Source organism: Podarcis tiliguerta (assembly GCF_965153285.1).
Source record: "Podarcis tiliguerta genome assembly, chromosome: 13".
In the NCBI taxonomy this organism is placed as follows: Eukaryota; Metazoa; Chordata; class Lepidosauria; order Squamata; family Lacertidae; genus Podarcis; species Podarcis tiliguerta.
Window position 1 is genome coordinate 11,402,613 of NC_139546.1, and position 17,654 is coordinate 11,420,266.

The 17,654-nt window shown below is 42.5% G+C and overlaps 1 protein-coding gene and 1 long non-coding RNA gene across 2 annotated transcripts; one reads left to right on the forward strand and one right to left on the reverse strand.

The window, feature by feature from the left end:
* Positions 1-472: 472 nt before the first annotated feature.
* Positions 473-7,919, reverse strand: LIMD2 (LIM domain containing 2). Its single transcript, XM_083408065.1, has 4 exons — positions 7,786-7,919; positions 5,231-5,275; positions 3,208-3,347; positions 473-1,843 (listed from the first exon to the last, which is right to left on the reverse strand). Exons 1-4 carry the CDS (start codon positions 7,825-7,827, stop codon positions 1,684-1,686), a joined length of 387 nt encoding a protein of 128 aa, XP_083264191.1. The 5' UTR covers positions 7,828-7,919; the 3' UTR covers positions 473-1,683.
* LOC310661680 lies at positions 5,282-10,427 on the forward strand. The gene is made up of 3 exons (XR_014504051.1): positions 5,282-6,288; positions 6,462-9,894; positions 10,109-10,427. It is a non-coding gene; the product is annotated as an uncharacterized lncRNA (long non-coding RNA).
* The last annotated feature ends 7,227 nt before the right edge of the window (positions 10,428-17,654 follow it).

Consider the following 17,654-nt stretch of genomic DNA (forward strand, 5'->3'; position numbering starts at 1 on the left):
AGGAGTTCCCTCCACCATCAACCTTCCTCACACCTCCCAACTTTATCCCTTTCTGCAAAGTGGAGTGGACTGCAATTTGTGAGTGTCTCAACACTAGAAGTCTCTGTAATATCTGATGCCTTATAGACTAACTGGATTGTGGTGGCAGCTCTTGTGGGCTTTCTGTCTGCTATGGAATGCAGACACAGTTAAGTTACTTCATCTACCTTATATCTTCCTCTCTCTGCTCCAGCAGCCGCTGCAAAATTTGTCAATGCTGGGTCACCTCCATATTGCAGTCTGTGTTGCATCATAGATTTCCTTACAACAGGAAACAACTGAGTTGTTTTTTTAAATATATATAAAACAAAATGGCTGCTTTGTTCTCCTGTGCATAATTCATGCCAGTATTTGAATAGGGAAACTTGCATGTAATGGGATAAGTTGTAAATTTCACCACCTCAAACTGTTTCACAGAACAACATGAAGCAAGAAAGGTTCAGAAAACTTATATTACAAAAATAAGACAGCAGACAGCGCAACTCTGGACACAACACCACGAGTTTGTGCTTCAGCTTAACCACGTACCACTGAAAAAGGCAAATATAAAAGATAGACATTGAATGCTTCCCCAAGATTTAAGGCTAAATGTTTGGGCAGAACCGAGCTGATGAAAATGAAGGTGCAAGGTTTGGAATCCCATCCAATTCCTGTTTCGTGTTCAAAACTGGATCGGTATGCACATTTCAGTCATTGTTGCATTATCTCCACACTCGCCCGCTGTTTCTCCAGGATTGCTTCTCCCGCCCTTTCATCACAATAGAAAACTAGTTGCTCTGGAAAGCAGCATGTTCTCTTTCCATGCTTTCTTAGCAGGACTATCTATGAGTGTGATCTCTGCAGCAGAAGCACACAGTCTCCCAGCAGGAAAAGAAGTACAGGCTAATCTGGGAATGTTTTAAATAAAGGGAGAGGTAGAAATGAATTCTGGCCAAATTAATATTCAGCATTTACTGTGTGCCCTGCCCCATCATAAAATTTCCTTTAAAAGCGGGATTTGTGTTTATCCAGACAACCAGATATTTTAATAGAGCCATTCTCCTTTGCCACTCCATAACTGGATGGGATGGGATTGGATTGTAAACATAAGGTGTAGTAGGCATTAACTAAAGCCTGCTGGAAAAGTTTCTCTGGCCCAAGGTTCTATGACAAAGGAAATTGTAACCTGGCAATTTCCCCAATCTAGGCTGTTTCATGGGATCTGTAGTTGAGTTTGCAAGATGTGTGACAAATGAGGGGAGAGTTTGCATTCCACATGGTAGTGCACAGGAGAAGGTGTGGTAAACATGGATCTCTCCTGCTCAGGAGCTTATATCACAGATGCAATCACATGAAAGAAGTCTGGAAATACAAGCCCCAGTATCTGTTGCTTCATTCATGCAACCCCTGTCCCCCCACCAGCATGCTGGTGTGCCTGCTCTTACATGATTTGTTCAAGATCCTCCACTCTCACCCCTTCATGGGCACAGTGTCTGGGGTTCCCAGATACGCAGGTAGCATTGCTCCCACAACACTGGAACCATACTCTTGTTTCTGCCTGGCTTTCCCTGCTCCCAGCAACCCTTGCAAGCTCCACTGCTTTCCATCAGCTCAGTTCATCCCCATACCAGGGCTCTCAAAGTGGGGAAATTGGGGCCTGCTTCGTCATGCTGTATCGGTCCCGTTCTCCACCTCTTTCTGCAGCCAGAGTTGCTTGTGTTGCTTGCGCCCAAAGCCCTCGTCATAGTTGCCTTTGCTCTTGAATAGCTGCTGGAAGTGTGGCTTGCAGTAGAATTCCCCGTGTAGAGCTGCATAACTACCCAAACTGGAAGGAAGGGAAAGCACATGTTAAAGTCCACCTAGGAAAAAGACTGAAGGAACACAACGGAAGAGAACATAGGAGAATGAGGCACGAAGGCTAGTTTGTCCCTGCCACTGCCCCTTCTTTGTTAAAAGGCTGAGCTTACACCAGCGTTTTTCTTTCACGTGGAAATCTCATCAGAATGAGAGCTCCCCATAACTCTTAAGGTTACCAGCTCTTAAAATGAATTGGTCCAAGAAAGTCACATTTGCAAGAAAAGGCAACCTTAGAAGAATTTATAGAAATTGATTGCATCATGGCAAGGTTTTCATAATTTAAAAAGATTCCTTCCAACTAATCTCAAAGTGATGACTTCTGTTCTCCTAATTGTAAGACATAAAGGGTGTCTAGTTGCATAAACTTGGCATTTAGTCTACAATCCTATATCTGCATAAAAAAGGTAAAGGTAAAGGTACCCCTGCCCGTACGGGCCAGTCTTGACAGACTCTAGGGTTGTGCGCCCATCTCACTTAAGAGGCCGGGGGCCAGCGCTGTCCGCAGACACTTCCGGGTCACGTGGCCAGTGTGACATCGCTGCTCTGGCGAGCCAGAGCCGCACACGGAAACGCCGTTTACCTTCCCGCTAGTAAGCGGTCCCTATTTATCTACTTGCACCCGGAGGTGCTTTTGAACTGCTAGGTTGGCAGGCACTGGGACCGAGCAACGGGAGCGCACCCCGCCGCGGGGATTCGAACCACCGACCTTTCGATCGGCAAGCCCTAGGCGCTGAGGCTTTTACCCACAGCGCCACCCGCGTCCCTTTATATCTGCATACCTGAGAGTAAACCTTACTGGACTGAATGGTACTTTTCAACAGACAGGTATGTTTAATCCCTTAATTTGCCCTAATCGCCTTGGCAGAGCAGGAAAGGAAGGAGTAGTGCTCTCTCATCCTGCTCTTTAAATCAATGTCAATATTCACAACTGCATAAAGCTGAAACAAAAAAGTGTAGTCTTATGTACGTGCCTTTCAGACCAAACCTCTCGCCCTCTTCTGATCAAGGATCAGACTTCAGAGCAGTTGTCACTGCCGAAAGAAAAACTGTCCTGTGCCTCAATCCCACATTGTGGGCAGACTGCTGTATACCTCAGTACAGAATCTGGAGAACATGAAATTTCATAAAGGAACTAAATGTGTTTCTCATTCAACCAACATTTCTGGTTCGTCTTGTGCTTGCCCCCAGTTCCTCACTGTTTTCTGGGGTGGGAGTAGGCCTACCACAAAGATAAAATTGGTAGGGGAGAGTGTGACATGAACCCAACCACCTAGCCTCCCATCCCCCAAATCCTCTTCACCTTCAAAGTTTTGCTTCCCCTGCCCTTCTCACCTGAGCTTGGTGTGGCAGTGCTTGCAACAGAAACAGCTGTTGTGGAAGACAAATTTATCGGCCACGAGGCGCTCCATGGGATAGACAGTTTTCTGGCAGGCACTGCAGGTCTCCTTCACCTGGGCCTTCAAGCTGAAAGACTGAGTGACAGCAGCAAAAGCACAATGTAATCTCACAGTATATCCAAATATATAAAGAGAGTTAAAACAACTACACATTTAAAAACGTCTAGGAACAACAACTGCTAAAATAAGTTTTAAATCCAATACAAATACCACCCAGGATAACAAACTCCACTTAGAAGGCTTGTTGAGAGAGGAAAGTCTTCAATCCTAACTTAAATGACAATAGAGATGATCCTTGAGTGATATATAATGGGATGGAGTTCTGCCAAACTGAAGGCTTGCTTCCAAAGTAATGTGAAGCGGACCTCCTAAGAAGATGTATCCTTTTATGTATCCTGGTTCCATGCTGTAAAGGGTTCTGTATACTTGCACCATTAATTTATCCCAGTAGCTAATAGGCAGCTGGTGTAATTCTTTCAGCACTGGTGTAATATGGTAATTTCTGCCCCATCCAGCAGCTGAGTCATCACATTTTGCACTAGCTTCTGAGTCAGCCTCAAGGACTGTGGAGGGGACCAGCACAAAGACATTGGTGGTCAGGCTATCCCAGTCCAGGAATGGCTGCAGCATCTCTCACTAACCAAAGCTGGTAAGCTCTCCTAGTCAATGAGATCACCAAAGGCTCTAGCCACAGAGGTGGATCCAGAACATCCCCAGACTGCGAATCTGCTCCTTCAGAGGAATATGACCCCATCCAAAGCATGCATTTGGCCGATTATCAGCAGATAAAAAATAATGAAAAGGAGAAAAAGTCACAAAAACCTAATATATGAATGCACACTAAAAATCAAAGACAGTTCGGCTGGTTCTTTCCACCTTGTCAATTGTTTATCTATTGCTGCCACATTGCAGCTCAAACAGTATTAGAAGCTGCCTTATGCAGGGTGAGGCCATTGGTCCACCACATCAAGGCAGCGGCTCTCTTAAGGTGTCAGGCAGGAGTCCCACGCAGCCCTGCCTGGAGATAGTGGGGATTGAACCTGGCGCCTTCTGCATACCTAGAGCAACAGCCCTTCCCTCTCTGTTATAACTGAAGTTCTGTGTTTCTATTGAGGGGGAGGAGCTTCAAACCCAAAGCAGCCTGTGCCAGCGGGAGCTTCCTCCTGGGATCAACTTTGGAAAGAGGGATGAGCTTTAATTGGGAGTGCAGCATGCAAGGGAATTATTAGACCTCTCCTCCCACCCCTATATGGCATGGTTTTGATGCCAATCTCCACCAGGGGTAGCTGTATGTCAAATGCATTTACGCATTTCACATATCATCTCTAGTTTGTCCCCGAGGGGGTGCAATTACAATCTGAGCAAGGACCAGAGGGGGAAGGCAAAGGCAGCCTCTTTCTCCATGCACCCCCCTCCCTCCCTTGAGCTGTGTTACATTCTCAGCAGACTACATAATGTGTAATTTGAGCCTGGAGCTGAATTATTTTGCTTTTGGTGCTGTCGCATGCATATGGTGTGCATCCTTTGAAGATCCATAAACAAAGTTAACCCCAACAACAGGGTGCAGGAACATGAGCTACAGCGATGGAGCCGTTTGCCTTTAAAGAGAACTACGAGGTGATGGGAAAGCTTTAAAGATCCAACTGAGTCAGCAGCTGAGATAAGAACTATAAAGCAATTTATATACTAATAAGTGCCTTAGAAGCCTCCGAAAAGGATAATCAATAACAGGTTTTTTTGCTTCTTTAAAGCAAGTTCAAAAAGAATTGCATATTCACTTAAAAAGTTCCAAGGATGCTGAGGCCAGTAAAATTGTCATTTTCTACAGCGATGGTACAAGGCTGCTTCTGAAGCAAAGAGGAGTTGCAGGGCTTGTTGTGCTGTGTTTTTATTTGACTGTCCCCACACCTTCTGGGGAAACATTCATGCCCAAAGGTAAAAACTGGGGTGGTAATTACCTTGGATCTCTGCACGGTGGATGCCCCTGAGTTGCTCTTTGCCTCCTAAAGAAAGAGGAGAGGGAAAATGCAATTGATAATTATACAGAGTAGAGAGCATCATGTTATGATCTGCATTAAGAAACAATGGGGAATAGAAAGAGATGGCAGATCGCACAGAATCACAGTTGTAAGCTTTGATACTGCAACTTTTTAAGCAGTTTTAGAATTTCATATTTATATCCCATTTCACACTATCTTCCTAGACCATTATGTAATGCACTGTTTGGGCAGACAACTACCATAAGCAAGTTCTCAATAACCCCCTTAAAGGGAGATTATTTCTTAGAGTTGGAACGTAACCATGCGAGTCCTGTTTAATTCACATTGATTTTCCAAAGAATACAAGAATTTAAGAACAGATAATTGCTTCCACAAACTACAATCCACAGGATTCACTGGAAGGATAAGTGAACATAAATTTTGAAAACAATAGTGTCTTCTGGCACCTTAAAGGCTGACAGTGCAATATTCTACATGTCTACTCAGAAGTAAGTCTCACTGAGTTTGAATTCAATGGGCTGACTCCCCAGTAAAAGATACAGGATTTCAGCCTGATGAATTTATTATGACATCAACTTTTGTGTAAAAACAACCACAGATCTTGGATAGTATCACTAACTGGCAAAGGAAGAAAAGTGGAGTGGGGAGGACTCCAGGGAACAGAAATGCAATTTATTGTAATTCCTTCCTCAAGGGCACTGCAAGTATATGAACAGAATGAATAGGATAGTTTTAAGACATTAATAGCCATATTAAGGTGGTTTTTCTGTTTCTAGGATGAATTTTAATTGTTATCATTATTTGTATCTTTTTTCAAATTATTTAGAAATAGAATAAATAAATACAAGAAAATATATCAAATTCACATTAAGTAAAACTTACTTCTTTTTGTAAAGTTTTCTGTAATATTTTAACATCAATAAAAATGTCAAACATGCCGAATGAAAAACAGACTCCTTAGAAAGAGAGGAACCCCACAAAAATATTGATGTAACAAAAATCAGTTATCCTGATTAGTAAAACATAAAAAACATACCCAAATATGGTGAACAGACATGAGAAAGTGAACTAATAATTTTTAACGATTCTCACATCCAAGGTATACTATTCCTAATGAAAAACAGACTCCTTAGAAAGAGAGGAACCCCACAAAAATATTGATGTAAAAAAAATCAGTTATCCTGATTAGTAAAACATAAAAAACATACCCAAATATGGTGAACAGACATGAGAAAGTGAACTAATAATTTTTAACGATTCTCACATCCAAGGTATACTATTCCTATTGCAAGAAGCATCCAAAATGGAACATTACATCAACTTGAGCCAAGTGTCTATGCAGTCAAGTGCTACAAATAAAGCAGAATTCTAAAATGAAAAACTTTCACCAGGTGCAATGCTTAAGGTTAATCAACTGGAATGAAAAGAGGAAATGACCATAAAATGTAAAAAGAACAGTCTGAGGCTTAAATGAATTCAAAATATGCATAATGACTGTTCACAACAGCAGTTATCCTAGTACTGCTAACATGCCCAAATAGCTAAAAACTGCAATTTGACACTTCTGCGCATGCGCAAAGCGCGATTTAACGCTTCTGCGCAGGCGCAGAAACCCAGAAGTAACCTGTTCCGGTACTTCCGGGTTCGGCACGGTGCGTAACCCGAAATCACATAACATGAAGTTCTGTAACCCAAGGTACCACTGTAGTGAGTTCCTGTCCTAAGCAAGTGTTCATTAAGCAAGCAAGCAATGCATAGCTTGTGCTATTATCAATTAACGCTGCTGCTGCTGCTGCTGCTGCAAATGGTCACTGTGATTGTTTTGCATACGTTTAAGTTTTAATTACATTGTCCCAGACATATAGCCCTTGCGTGGGAGTCTACAACTGCTATCTGTGAGAAACTTTCCATTTGTTCTGATGAAGTGAGAAACAGGATGCAAAGCAAGCACTCTCATTATCGTAACTTGAAGTGTTTGGAGAAATTGTTACGCAACAGTGGCTTTGTCTGCCTATATTTGTATATGGCTTTATCTGCTTATATTTGTATATGTTCACTTTGCAAGTTGCTTTGTTTTGTCAATTTGTAAATCACTTTTATACCTTTTTACGGTTCTTCTGATTTTGTTTCTTTTTACTTATATCCTTGGGGTCCTTCTCCTTTGTTCTGGTTAAATATTATTTCCAACATGGAAAGATTACTTTCCATGCATCTGATGAAGTAAGATTCTAGTCTGTGAATGCTTATGCCATAATAATTTGCTAGGCTTTAAAGTGCCATCTTTTGGGTGCTTTTGCTGCAACAGACTGGCATGTCAGTTTTATATTTGAGTAACTAAAGGTGCAGTCCCTTACACACTTACCTGGGAGTAAATCTCATGGAACTCAGGGGTACCTACTTCGAAGCAGACATGCATAGGATTGGACTGTGAGGCACATGTTATCTCCCCTCAACCCATTCCCCAGGAAGTAGCAGCAACCTCTTCAATCTGAAATCTTGATTACAATACATACATTAGCAGAGGCTGTACTGGCTGGTCCCTTGGCTTGGAACATAACTCTACGTTTCTCCCACACAGGTCTGCAGCTTCACTCCCTTGAGTTGGCCAATTCTATCCTGCTGTATGGCTTAAGGTGGCACCTCACGATACCTAGGAGGGGGGAAAAACAGCTAATGCAGCCTCTTGCATTGGAACAATGCTTCTGATCCTGAGCTGCAAAACCCAGGAATCTGGTTCCCCTTGACATTCCTACGAAAGCTCTGCAGTTCACACACTGCCATTTATTTATTTTCCAAGTTTTAATGCATTTTGTCTGAAACAGAGCAATAGAACACATAAAGCAGAGTCATCAGTATCTATGCAAACATATGAGCATTCAAATACATATCTATCAATATGTAAGTAATCTAATTTTAGTTCATTCATTAATAAATTACTCCTACAAAAACATATCATAAAATAGTAACCATCCAAACATGAGCAGTAAAATTTCCTAAACTGAATTGTCACGCCTATTAATGAGCAAAGTTGGATGGTATCCTGTACTTCATTATTCAAAAACAGCATTTCCCAAAATCCCCTTTCTATGCCTTCAACCACATAAATGGAACAGAGCTCCTCTCTGTCTCCTCATTTTGTTAAGCCTCTTCCCTTTCCAGTAAAACTGTTGCTGAAGCATCCTACCTAGTTTCACTTTGCCTGCATCTTACTTGCCATTTGACTCTCTACTATTGACTGGTCCATCACAGGTACATGTAAGGAGGTATACTGTCATACCTGATGACACTCCAGTCTTCACAAGCAGATTATCAAGGCCTCCTTTCTTTGCCACCTGGGTCCTCACAATATAGCACTGTTCTGCAAGACTTTCAGGCTGCTTGAGAAATCTGATTCATTTCCGCTCCCTTCTGTGGTTGGCTTGTTGTTTCCTGCTCTCTCTGCTGAGCCGCATGGCTCAAACGTCACACAATCAGTCATGACAAGATCAAAGGTCTCAGGGTCATGGGCAAAAGAGAGGCCAAACCAAAGTCCCCTGCATTTCGCCAATCAAGTAAGGTCCGGAGCAAAAGAGGCTCATAACAAGGCCAGTGACTACTGCCACCACAATTAAAGCTTTCTTAAGCATTAGCGACAGACCACCATGTACAGCTGTACCTCTACTTACGTATCCCTCTGGATACGGAATCTTCGAGTTGCAGCCATGTACCGCGCACACATGCGCAGAAGCGCTCAATCGCGCTGCATGCATGCACAGAAGTGTTCAAGCACACTGTGCATGTGCGCAGAAGCGCGCCTCTATTTACGTAATTTTTGGGGTGCGAACAGACCCCCAGAGTGAATTAAGCTTGTATCCAAACTTAGAGGGTCCACTGTACTATAATTTAGAAAGGACAGAGGCAGTACTAAGAATGTGTCAGAGGACCAATCCATATTCAAAATGAAGGATGCAAACTTTCAAGTTACACCAACCCTCTCTGTTAAGAACTTCCATTTTTTCTCAAACAGACATATCCAAAACCTTCCTCTCCGCACAGCAGTTCCATTCTCACACATGTGCCGCATTACCTTATCTTTCACACATCCTAGCATCTCCACATATGGCAGCATATCCTCTTAAATATTGTAGAGATGCAAAAAAGCAAGAAAACATTGGAAGAGGAGGTGGAGTAATTGGTGAAATGTTTCAGGCAAGCATTTATTTAGATCCTATATTTAATTTGTTGAATTGTGTTAAGAAAAACATTTCTGCTGACAAGCAAGAACCAGTATTATATATTCTAACTGTCTTCACTAAATCTTGGTAAAAGACGACTGAAAAGAACACATTTATGGCCATACATAACAGAGTTTTTATTTTTATGTTGCTTTTCCACAGCTCAAACCATGCTCAAGGCAGCTTGCAACATGAAAAAACACACTTTGCAACATAACAAAAGTAGTCATAAACAATAAATAAAACATTAAAACACACACAACCAAACTGAAGTATTTACACATAAATCACAAGATCTAAAATATACAAAACAACAGCTACACCTCCCCCCAAAAATAACTACCTCTCTATAAATATTCTTATTGTATAGCTCTCAAACTGTCCTCTGACTGTCCCTGCAATACAGTGGTACCTCAGGTTAAGTACTTAATTTGTTCCAGAGGTCCGTACTTAACCTGAAACTGTTCTTAACCTGAAGACCACTTTAGCTAATAGGGCCTCCTATTTCCTACCTAATGGGACCCACTATTTCTGGGTTAGCGAAGTCTGTAACCTGAAGCATATGTAACCTGAAGCGTATGTAACCTGAAGCGTATGTAACCCGAGGTACCACTGTACACAGATGCTTCTCTTCCACACGATTAAATACCCCTGACACTTCTGGGATTTCCTCTTATTGCATAGTCAGAATAACCTGCTGGGGTGGGGTGGGGGAATCGAAGAGTATCAGCAGGGAGCATGCAGAGATGCTGGTAAACAAGCCCAAGGGCAGCAGTGGCCGCTCTAGGAGTGACTGAGCAGGAGAAAGAGGCAGTCCACCCGGGCAGAGGAGGTGGTGGAGGCAGGCAGGCGAACCGAGCCTGAGTAAGTTCTGGGCGAGCGCCTTCTCAGATTCTGTCTGCCTGCGCCTTTGCCATCTGCAAGCAATTTGAGCTGGCAATACAGTGGTGCCTCGCAAGACGAAATTAATTCGTTCTGCGAGTTTTTTCGTCTTGTGAATTTTTTTGTCTTGCGAAGCACCACTGTGCATTGACCGTTTCCCATAGGAATGCATTGACGGTTTAAAAAAAAAGGCGCAAGACGTTTTCGTCTTGCGAAGCAAGCCCATAGGGAAATTCATCTTGCGAAGCAACTCAGAAAACGAAAAACTATTTTGTCTTGCGAGTTTTTCGTCTTGCGAGGCATTCGTCTTGCAAGGTACCACTGCACATTGCAGCTCCCCAGCTGCCCCCAGCACAGCGCAGGTAGGCAGTCGGATGGGAGTGAGGTGTGCTGTGCTGTCAGCAGCTGGGGAGCCAGCCGCGATGTATTGCCAGCTCAAAAAGTCTGAAACCTGTATCACAATCTGATCATCACACTGGTTTCAGACAATTTATCAAAATATCGCCCAGCTATAGACACGGCATACAATCTATTGTATTCTTACAGAGATTCTGACAGCTTCAACAATATAATTCCCTATTTGGTTTCCTATATGATATATACAGTATCAACAACAAAAAATCTACTGAAGATGGACTTAAGGCCTGCAAGAATTTGGAAAAATCATTGCTACACAATGGAAACAAAGATATTAATGCTGAAGATCTGTGCTGTGAACTTACAGTGTTACCTCGCAAGACGAATGCCTCGCAAGACGAAAAACTCCCAAGACGAAAGAGTTTTTTGTTTTTTGAGTTGCTTTGCAAGACGAATTTCCCTATGGGCTTGCTTCGCAAGACGAAAACGTCTTGCGCCTTTTTCTTAAAACCGTCAATGCATTCCTATGGGAAACTGTCAATGCATTTCTTATGGGAAACCGTGCTTTGCACGACGAAAAAATTCACAAGACGAAAAAACTCGCAGAACGAATTAATTTCGTCTTGCGAGGCACCACTGTATAGCAATAGCTCAAAGATTTCCACAAGAAGTATTTCTTTTCATATTACAACAAAAACTCCTGGATAATGTGTCTAACGTTTCTGTTGTTCTAAGGATCCTTCTCCCACTTCCAGTGTCGGTGGCAAGTGTTGTACAGTGGTACCTGGGTTTACGTACTTAATTCGTTCCTGAAGTCCGTTCTTAAACCGAATCCATTCTAAAACCGAGGCCCGCTTTCCCTAATGAGGCCTCCCACCGCCGGTGCCCTTCCACCGTTTGGTTTCCGTTTGTAGACCGAGGTAAAATTTGAAAACCGGAACACTACTTCCGGTTTTGTGGAGTTTGTAAATCGAATCGTTTGTAAACAGGACTGTTCTTAAACCGAGGTACCACTGTACACTGTTTCTCAAAGCTCAAACTTATATCAGTTGAACATGCCCAGGCATCAGCACTTGACCTGAAGAAACAGATGGCAAAATCTTCAAAGGAAAAGTTGTGCAAAGTGAGATTCTGATGTGCTTGAAACTGAAACTTTAAAGAGACTTAACTTTTAATGTCACAAGGCTATTCACAATGATTTGTGTGCTAAAACATTTTCTTTTGTATTGGAGAAAGATAATCAAAGGTTGCTGTTATTACTCATTTAAATTTAAAATAAATGTAGCAGTTTCAAGTTTTGTGCTTTTCATTTTTTTCTACAATACATCTGTTTTTGAAAATTGAAGTTAGCATTGGGGGGGGGGGAGGTGCAAGTAGTAAGCCTTGCCTGGGGCGCAAAATAACCTGGCGCAACCACTGCTCATAGCCCATTAACTGCTAGCTTAAAAGAAAGAACGCATTCTCCCTCTGGTTCATGCAAGGGTGATAGCAATCAAAGGCAACCACATTCTTAATTCTTCAACATTCTTAATTCTTATGAAACAAAAGACATACCTGCTATTCAGGTCAAGTTTTCCTTAACTAATTTTCTGTTGCACTTCACTTTCATAGAGGCTGCTTATCCTTTTTAACACAAGGGGTTTATTACAAGTAGATAAACGCTTCTGAACGTTCACTGCTCCTTTCCAGGCTATATATTTCTTATATAAATATTTAACCAGTAATATGAACTAAAGTTCAAATCCTGCATGACAGTAACAGTTCTGGATATAAAGGAGTATATGGGCAAAGGAATAGGCCTGGTTTACCTCTCTACAGCCTGCTCCCTAACAGTAAGAGAAGAGTCTAGCTGGAAAAGGTGCCTAGGTCAGAGGTTCTGCAGAGAGTTACCGTATTTTTCGCTCTATAAGACGTACTTTTCCCCCTCCAAAAATTAAGGGGAAATGTGTGTGCGTCTTATGGAGCGAATGCAGGCTCCATGGCTTCAGTGAAAGCAACGTGAAGCCTCTGGAGCACAGCGGGAGCGCTCCTGCTGCACTCTGGAGGCTTCACATTGCTTTCGCTGAAGCCAGGAGAGCAAGAGGGATCGGTGCGCACTGGTCCCTCTTGCTCTCCTGGCTTCACTTCGCTGGAGAGGCGCTGCGCAGCTTTCCCTCTCTGCACAGTGCCCTTCAGTGAAGCGGGAGGAGAAATGGAAGGGGCTCCGTTTGTCCTGCCGCTTCACTGAAGGGGCGCTGCGCAGAGAGGGAGAGGTTTTTTTCTTCTTGTTCTCCCCCTCTAAAACTAGGTGCGTCTTATGGTCAGGTGCATCCTATGGAGCGAAAAATACGGTAAGTAGCAGTTAGAGGATTGCACCTCACTATTCACTCCTTTTGGCTCCTTTTGTTCTTCAAAACAAACTCTCCACTTTATACATGATTGGTGCAGACCTTAAGAAACAACTGGAAATGAGGTTTGGGTTTAAGGCAAGGGTGAGGAACCTGCGGTCTTGCAGGTGTTGTTGGACTCCCACTACCCCAAATATTAGCCATGCTGGCTGGGTCTAGGAAAATAGGAACCTGCCTTATACTGAGTCAAACTATTGACTCACAATTTTCTTCTCTGACTGGTAGTGGCTTGCCAAGGTTTCGGACAAGGGTGTCTCCCAGCCATGCCTGGAGATACTGAGAACTAAACGAGGACCTTCTGTATGTAAAGCATATACTCTTCCACTAAGACACAGCTCTTCCATTCTTAAACAGAATTAGACTCCAACAAGACCTAGGGAACCACAACTTAACCATCCCTAGTTTAAAGACTGTATTGCAGTTTGGGTCCTAAAGACACATAGGCATTAAGTCTTGGTAACCATGTTATAAAGCAACTGGATACAAGAATATAATACTGATTTAGATAAGATGCACTCAAGTTTCTTGAGACATATCCTGGGGCTCCAAGTTCAATCAAGTATGAGACGATGTGTGTATAACTAAGTATACACACAAAGGAATACTGGGTGTGGGCTAGCAATATATTTATCGTAATATTCAAATCAGATTAAGGAACATTGGAAAACAATACATTGAGTCAGCTGTAAATAAAATTTGCTCCCCCAAGTTTTATGGTTTAAATGCAACGGATAACAGGGTCACTTATATTTCAAAATTAATAATTCCAGTCCAATGCAGGGCCTTTATGTTAGCCCGACTGAACGTTTTCCCCTCAGCTTTTGTCATGGGCAGGTATCTAAACATCCCCAGAAATGATAGACATTGCGGATGTTTTTGAATGTGCCAGACACAGTAAAACACTATTTTCTACTGTCCATCGTACAACCAGCTACGCAAACATATACTATCCCCATTTTTGGGGTAGTCTAACATCACGGCACAATGAAAGTATCAGATTCTATCTGTCTGACATTAACCCGGAAGTAATTGCAAGGGTGGCTAAGTTTTTATCAATAAATAGTATCTCTCAGAGTGGTGAATGGCACTATGTAACAGGAGATACTCCAATGAAAATTCTCGTTATTACATATTTTAATATGGCTGCTTATTTGTATATATTTTAACATTTTATATATGGATGTTTTATGATGGCCTATATTTGTAATGCCTAATAAAGGTTTGGTGAAGAAAGTAAGTTATAAAACAACAAAGAGTCCCGTGGAAGCTTAAAGACTCGACACATTTATTATGGCATTATCAGTGTTAGAAACTGAGATATGAAAGCTAGGAGCTAAATGACACCTTAAACCTAGGTTATGGGCGCTACAACAGAATGTCTAGGAGCTTTTTTTTTATAACAAGAACACAAAGCTGAAAATGAATGAATTGTAGCTAAAATATTATGTTCATTTTTCACATGGTTTAGTCCTTCCTCTGCCCACGCCCCTAATATTCTTCAGAAAGTAGCCGGAAGTGGGGAGGCAGAAAAGGATCCTCCTTTCCTTCCACTCCGCAGTTTTAATCTGAAATCTTAGGTGCAGTACTGTACCCAGAGCTCAGAAACTGCTTGTGCTAATAAAATTCCCTGTCGCAAAATGTGCCTAGAACAATGGGAATTTTGAACACTGGGCATTATCTTTTGTGAACTACAGTCCATTTCATCAAATGCATGACATGTTATTCAGAGTGTGTGTCTGTGAAGGGAGATGTTTTCAGTGAGGTCAGAAGGAAATGTGGAAAATTACAGAGGGTGATAACTGCATTCTTAGCAGTGCCATTAAAAAAAACCAAAAAACTGTTGTGTTGATAACACAGATACCCTGCCATTGGTAAGCCAATTAACCCACACAGAATCCTAGAATCGTAGACTTTTAAGGTACCCCAAGGGTCATCTAGTCCAGCCCCAGTACTGCATAATAAAAATCTGTTGCATCAGTTTAGTCCATGTGAAAGCATGTAACCTCTTGATGAACTATAATTCAACAGCTTCCCTTTGATGTTCCATTATGGCCACCTGGAGGTCCATTGCAGTGTCCTGTCAAGTTGAAATGTTTCCTCCCTGACTCAACTTAAGAAAGTGAACGGTCCAAATGGCACCTAGAAGCCCAAAGGCAAAGTTGCTCTCGGAAAGACATGCCACTTAATAAGTCTCAAAGTGTAGCCATTTGTAAGTAAGACACAACTATTGTGTCTGAGAGCTACTGGGAAAGTCGCAAAGTTTGATTAAGTGACACAGCTAGACTGGGATTTGCTCAATAATTAGTATACTAACTCACCAACTACTGAGCTACAGTAGCAAGACCCAAACACATTCAACTACAGTGGTGCCTCGCAAGACGAAATTAATTCGTTCTGCGAGTTTTTTCGTCTTGTGAATTTTTTCGTCTTGCGAAGCACCACTGCGCATTGACGGTTTCCCATAGGAATGCATTGACGGTTGTAAGAAAAAGGCGCAAGACGTTTTCATCTTGCGAAGAAAGCCCATAGGGAAATCCGTCTTGCGAAGCAACTCAAAAAACGAAAAACTCTTTCGTCTTGCGAGTTTTTCGTCTTGCGAGGCATTCGTCTTACGAGGTACCACTGTATACTAACTCACCAACTACTGAGCTACAGTAGCAAGACCCAAACACATTCAACTAAATGGATTTCATTCCAAGCAAGGTGTACAAAACGAATAGTTTGAGGGCAAGGGAAGATGGGACTATTTGCCACATAAAGAGAACAGAAGAAAGCATTTCATTATGTACTTAAAAGGAAACAAGATGTTGCTACACATCCTCCTTTCTGGCAGAGGAAAGGGTGTGCTGGAGCGAGAAGAAACCATGCATGCAAAGAGGATCAGAAACCAAGAAGGCTCTGCTTTCTTAAGAACTGCCTGCTATCGGTAAACTAGTTTAGCATTTTGTTCCCAAAGTAGCCAGCCAGTTGCCTATGGAATCCCACAAACAGGGCATGAAGGTGATGGAGATACCTGCTGTTTGTCCCCAGCATCTAGTATGCTGAGATGTACTGTGCTCTATGAGGGATGAGGCACGTGTGACCTTCCAGATGTTCTTTGACTCTAGTTCCCAGCCAACGTGGTCCAGAATGAGTGGAAATGTAGTTCAACAAACAACTGGAGAGCCACGGGTTTCCCATTCCTGCAGTAGGCTATCACGACTAATAATTCCATCCATTCTGTAAACAGGGTGATAGCTATTGATAAACCAAACCTCCTTCACCACAGCTTTATCAAAACAGTTTCACAAGCCAGCATGGTGACAAGATAGCCACCGATAGATTCAGCAAACGTTGCAGAGAAATGCTGGTCAATTTCCAAAACTCTGACAGGTACCTGTCCAACCTTGTGTTAAACCCTCCAAGGAAGAAGATCTTGCTACCTCCTTGTCTATGCAGTTTCTTACACTACATTTTTTTCTATTACTGAACCAAGATCATTTGGAAAGTGTTAGCATATTGTTTTTGTCAGTTTTTCTGTATATTCTACTCTTTCAGCCTCTCCTCGTCATATCTGCCCTTTAAAATCAAATTGTGTTACAGCTTTTTCTGACCTACAATATCCAGAACTGAACACTCCAAATAAGGTCTTGCCAGGACTCATTCCTCAACTCTTAGAACGGTTTACCATGTTGATAGAAGCTTCAAAACATGTCCAAGTGTATTTGCAAATTGCATTCCACTTTCCAGCTGAAATCCTCAAAGCTGCCCACAACATTCATAAAATCTAAGTCAGGCTTCCTCAACCTCAGCCCTCCAGATGTTTTTGGCCTACAACTCCCATGATCCCTAGCTAGCAGGACCAGTGGTCAGGGATGAGGGGAATTGTAGTCTCAAAAACATATGGAGGGCCGAGGCTGAGGAAGCCTGATCTAAGTCAATTGTGAAATTAGGATACCATCCCTGAGTTACTCCCCCTCTGATCAGTTTGTGTTCAATCTCTGTTTTACAGAAGCAAAAACGCAATTCTTGGAGGAGTTTGTGCACTAAAATTCATCCAATCTGGTGCTAGTGGTCTTCACCACCCAGGTTCCATCATGTTACAGCTTTGTATATTTGTGCCTTTAAAAATGGGTGTGAGACAGTCCTAATTAATTCAACTTTTGAACCAGCTTCCACCGCTGGAGCATGTGATGATAAAGAACCACGCTCCTCTTTGCATATACAAATGTGTCTTCCTCCTCTCGCTCAAAATTCACCAGACAGAGGCTCGTGGAGCTATTTCCTCAAGCAATATGGAAAACAAAAGCAGAAGGAGCACTGCTGATGCTGCGTCTGTAGCGAGCATCAAAGACCGAAGGTCAAAGGCTAAACCCACCCAAAGGAGACCAGTGGTTTCTCTCCGAATCATTTGCCCTGCTCCCTTTAGCTTCGACGCCTCCATCCTCTCCTTGCACTGGGCAGTTTCCGGGGACATGGGGTGTGCAAATCCCCGGGATCCCAGGTGCAGCTCCCAGCACCTTCCTGTGGCACTCAGCGCACAGAGAGGCACAGCAGGGATGT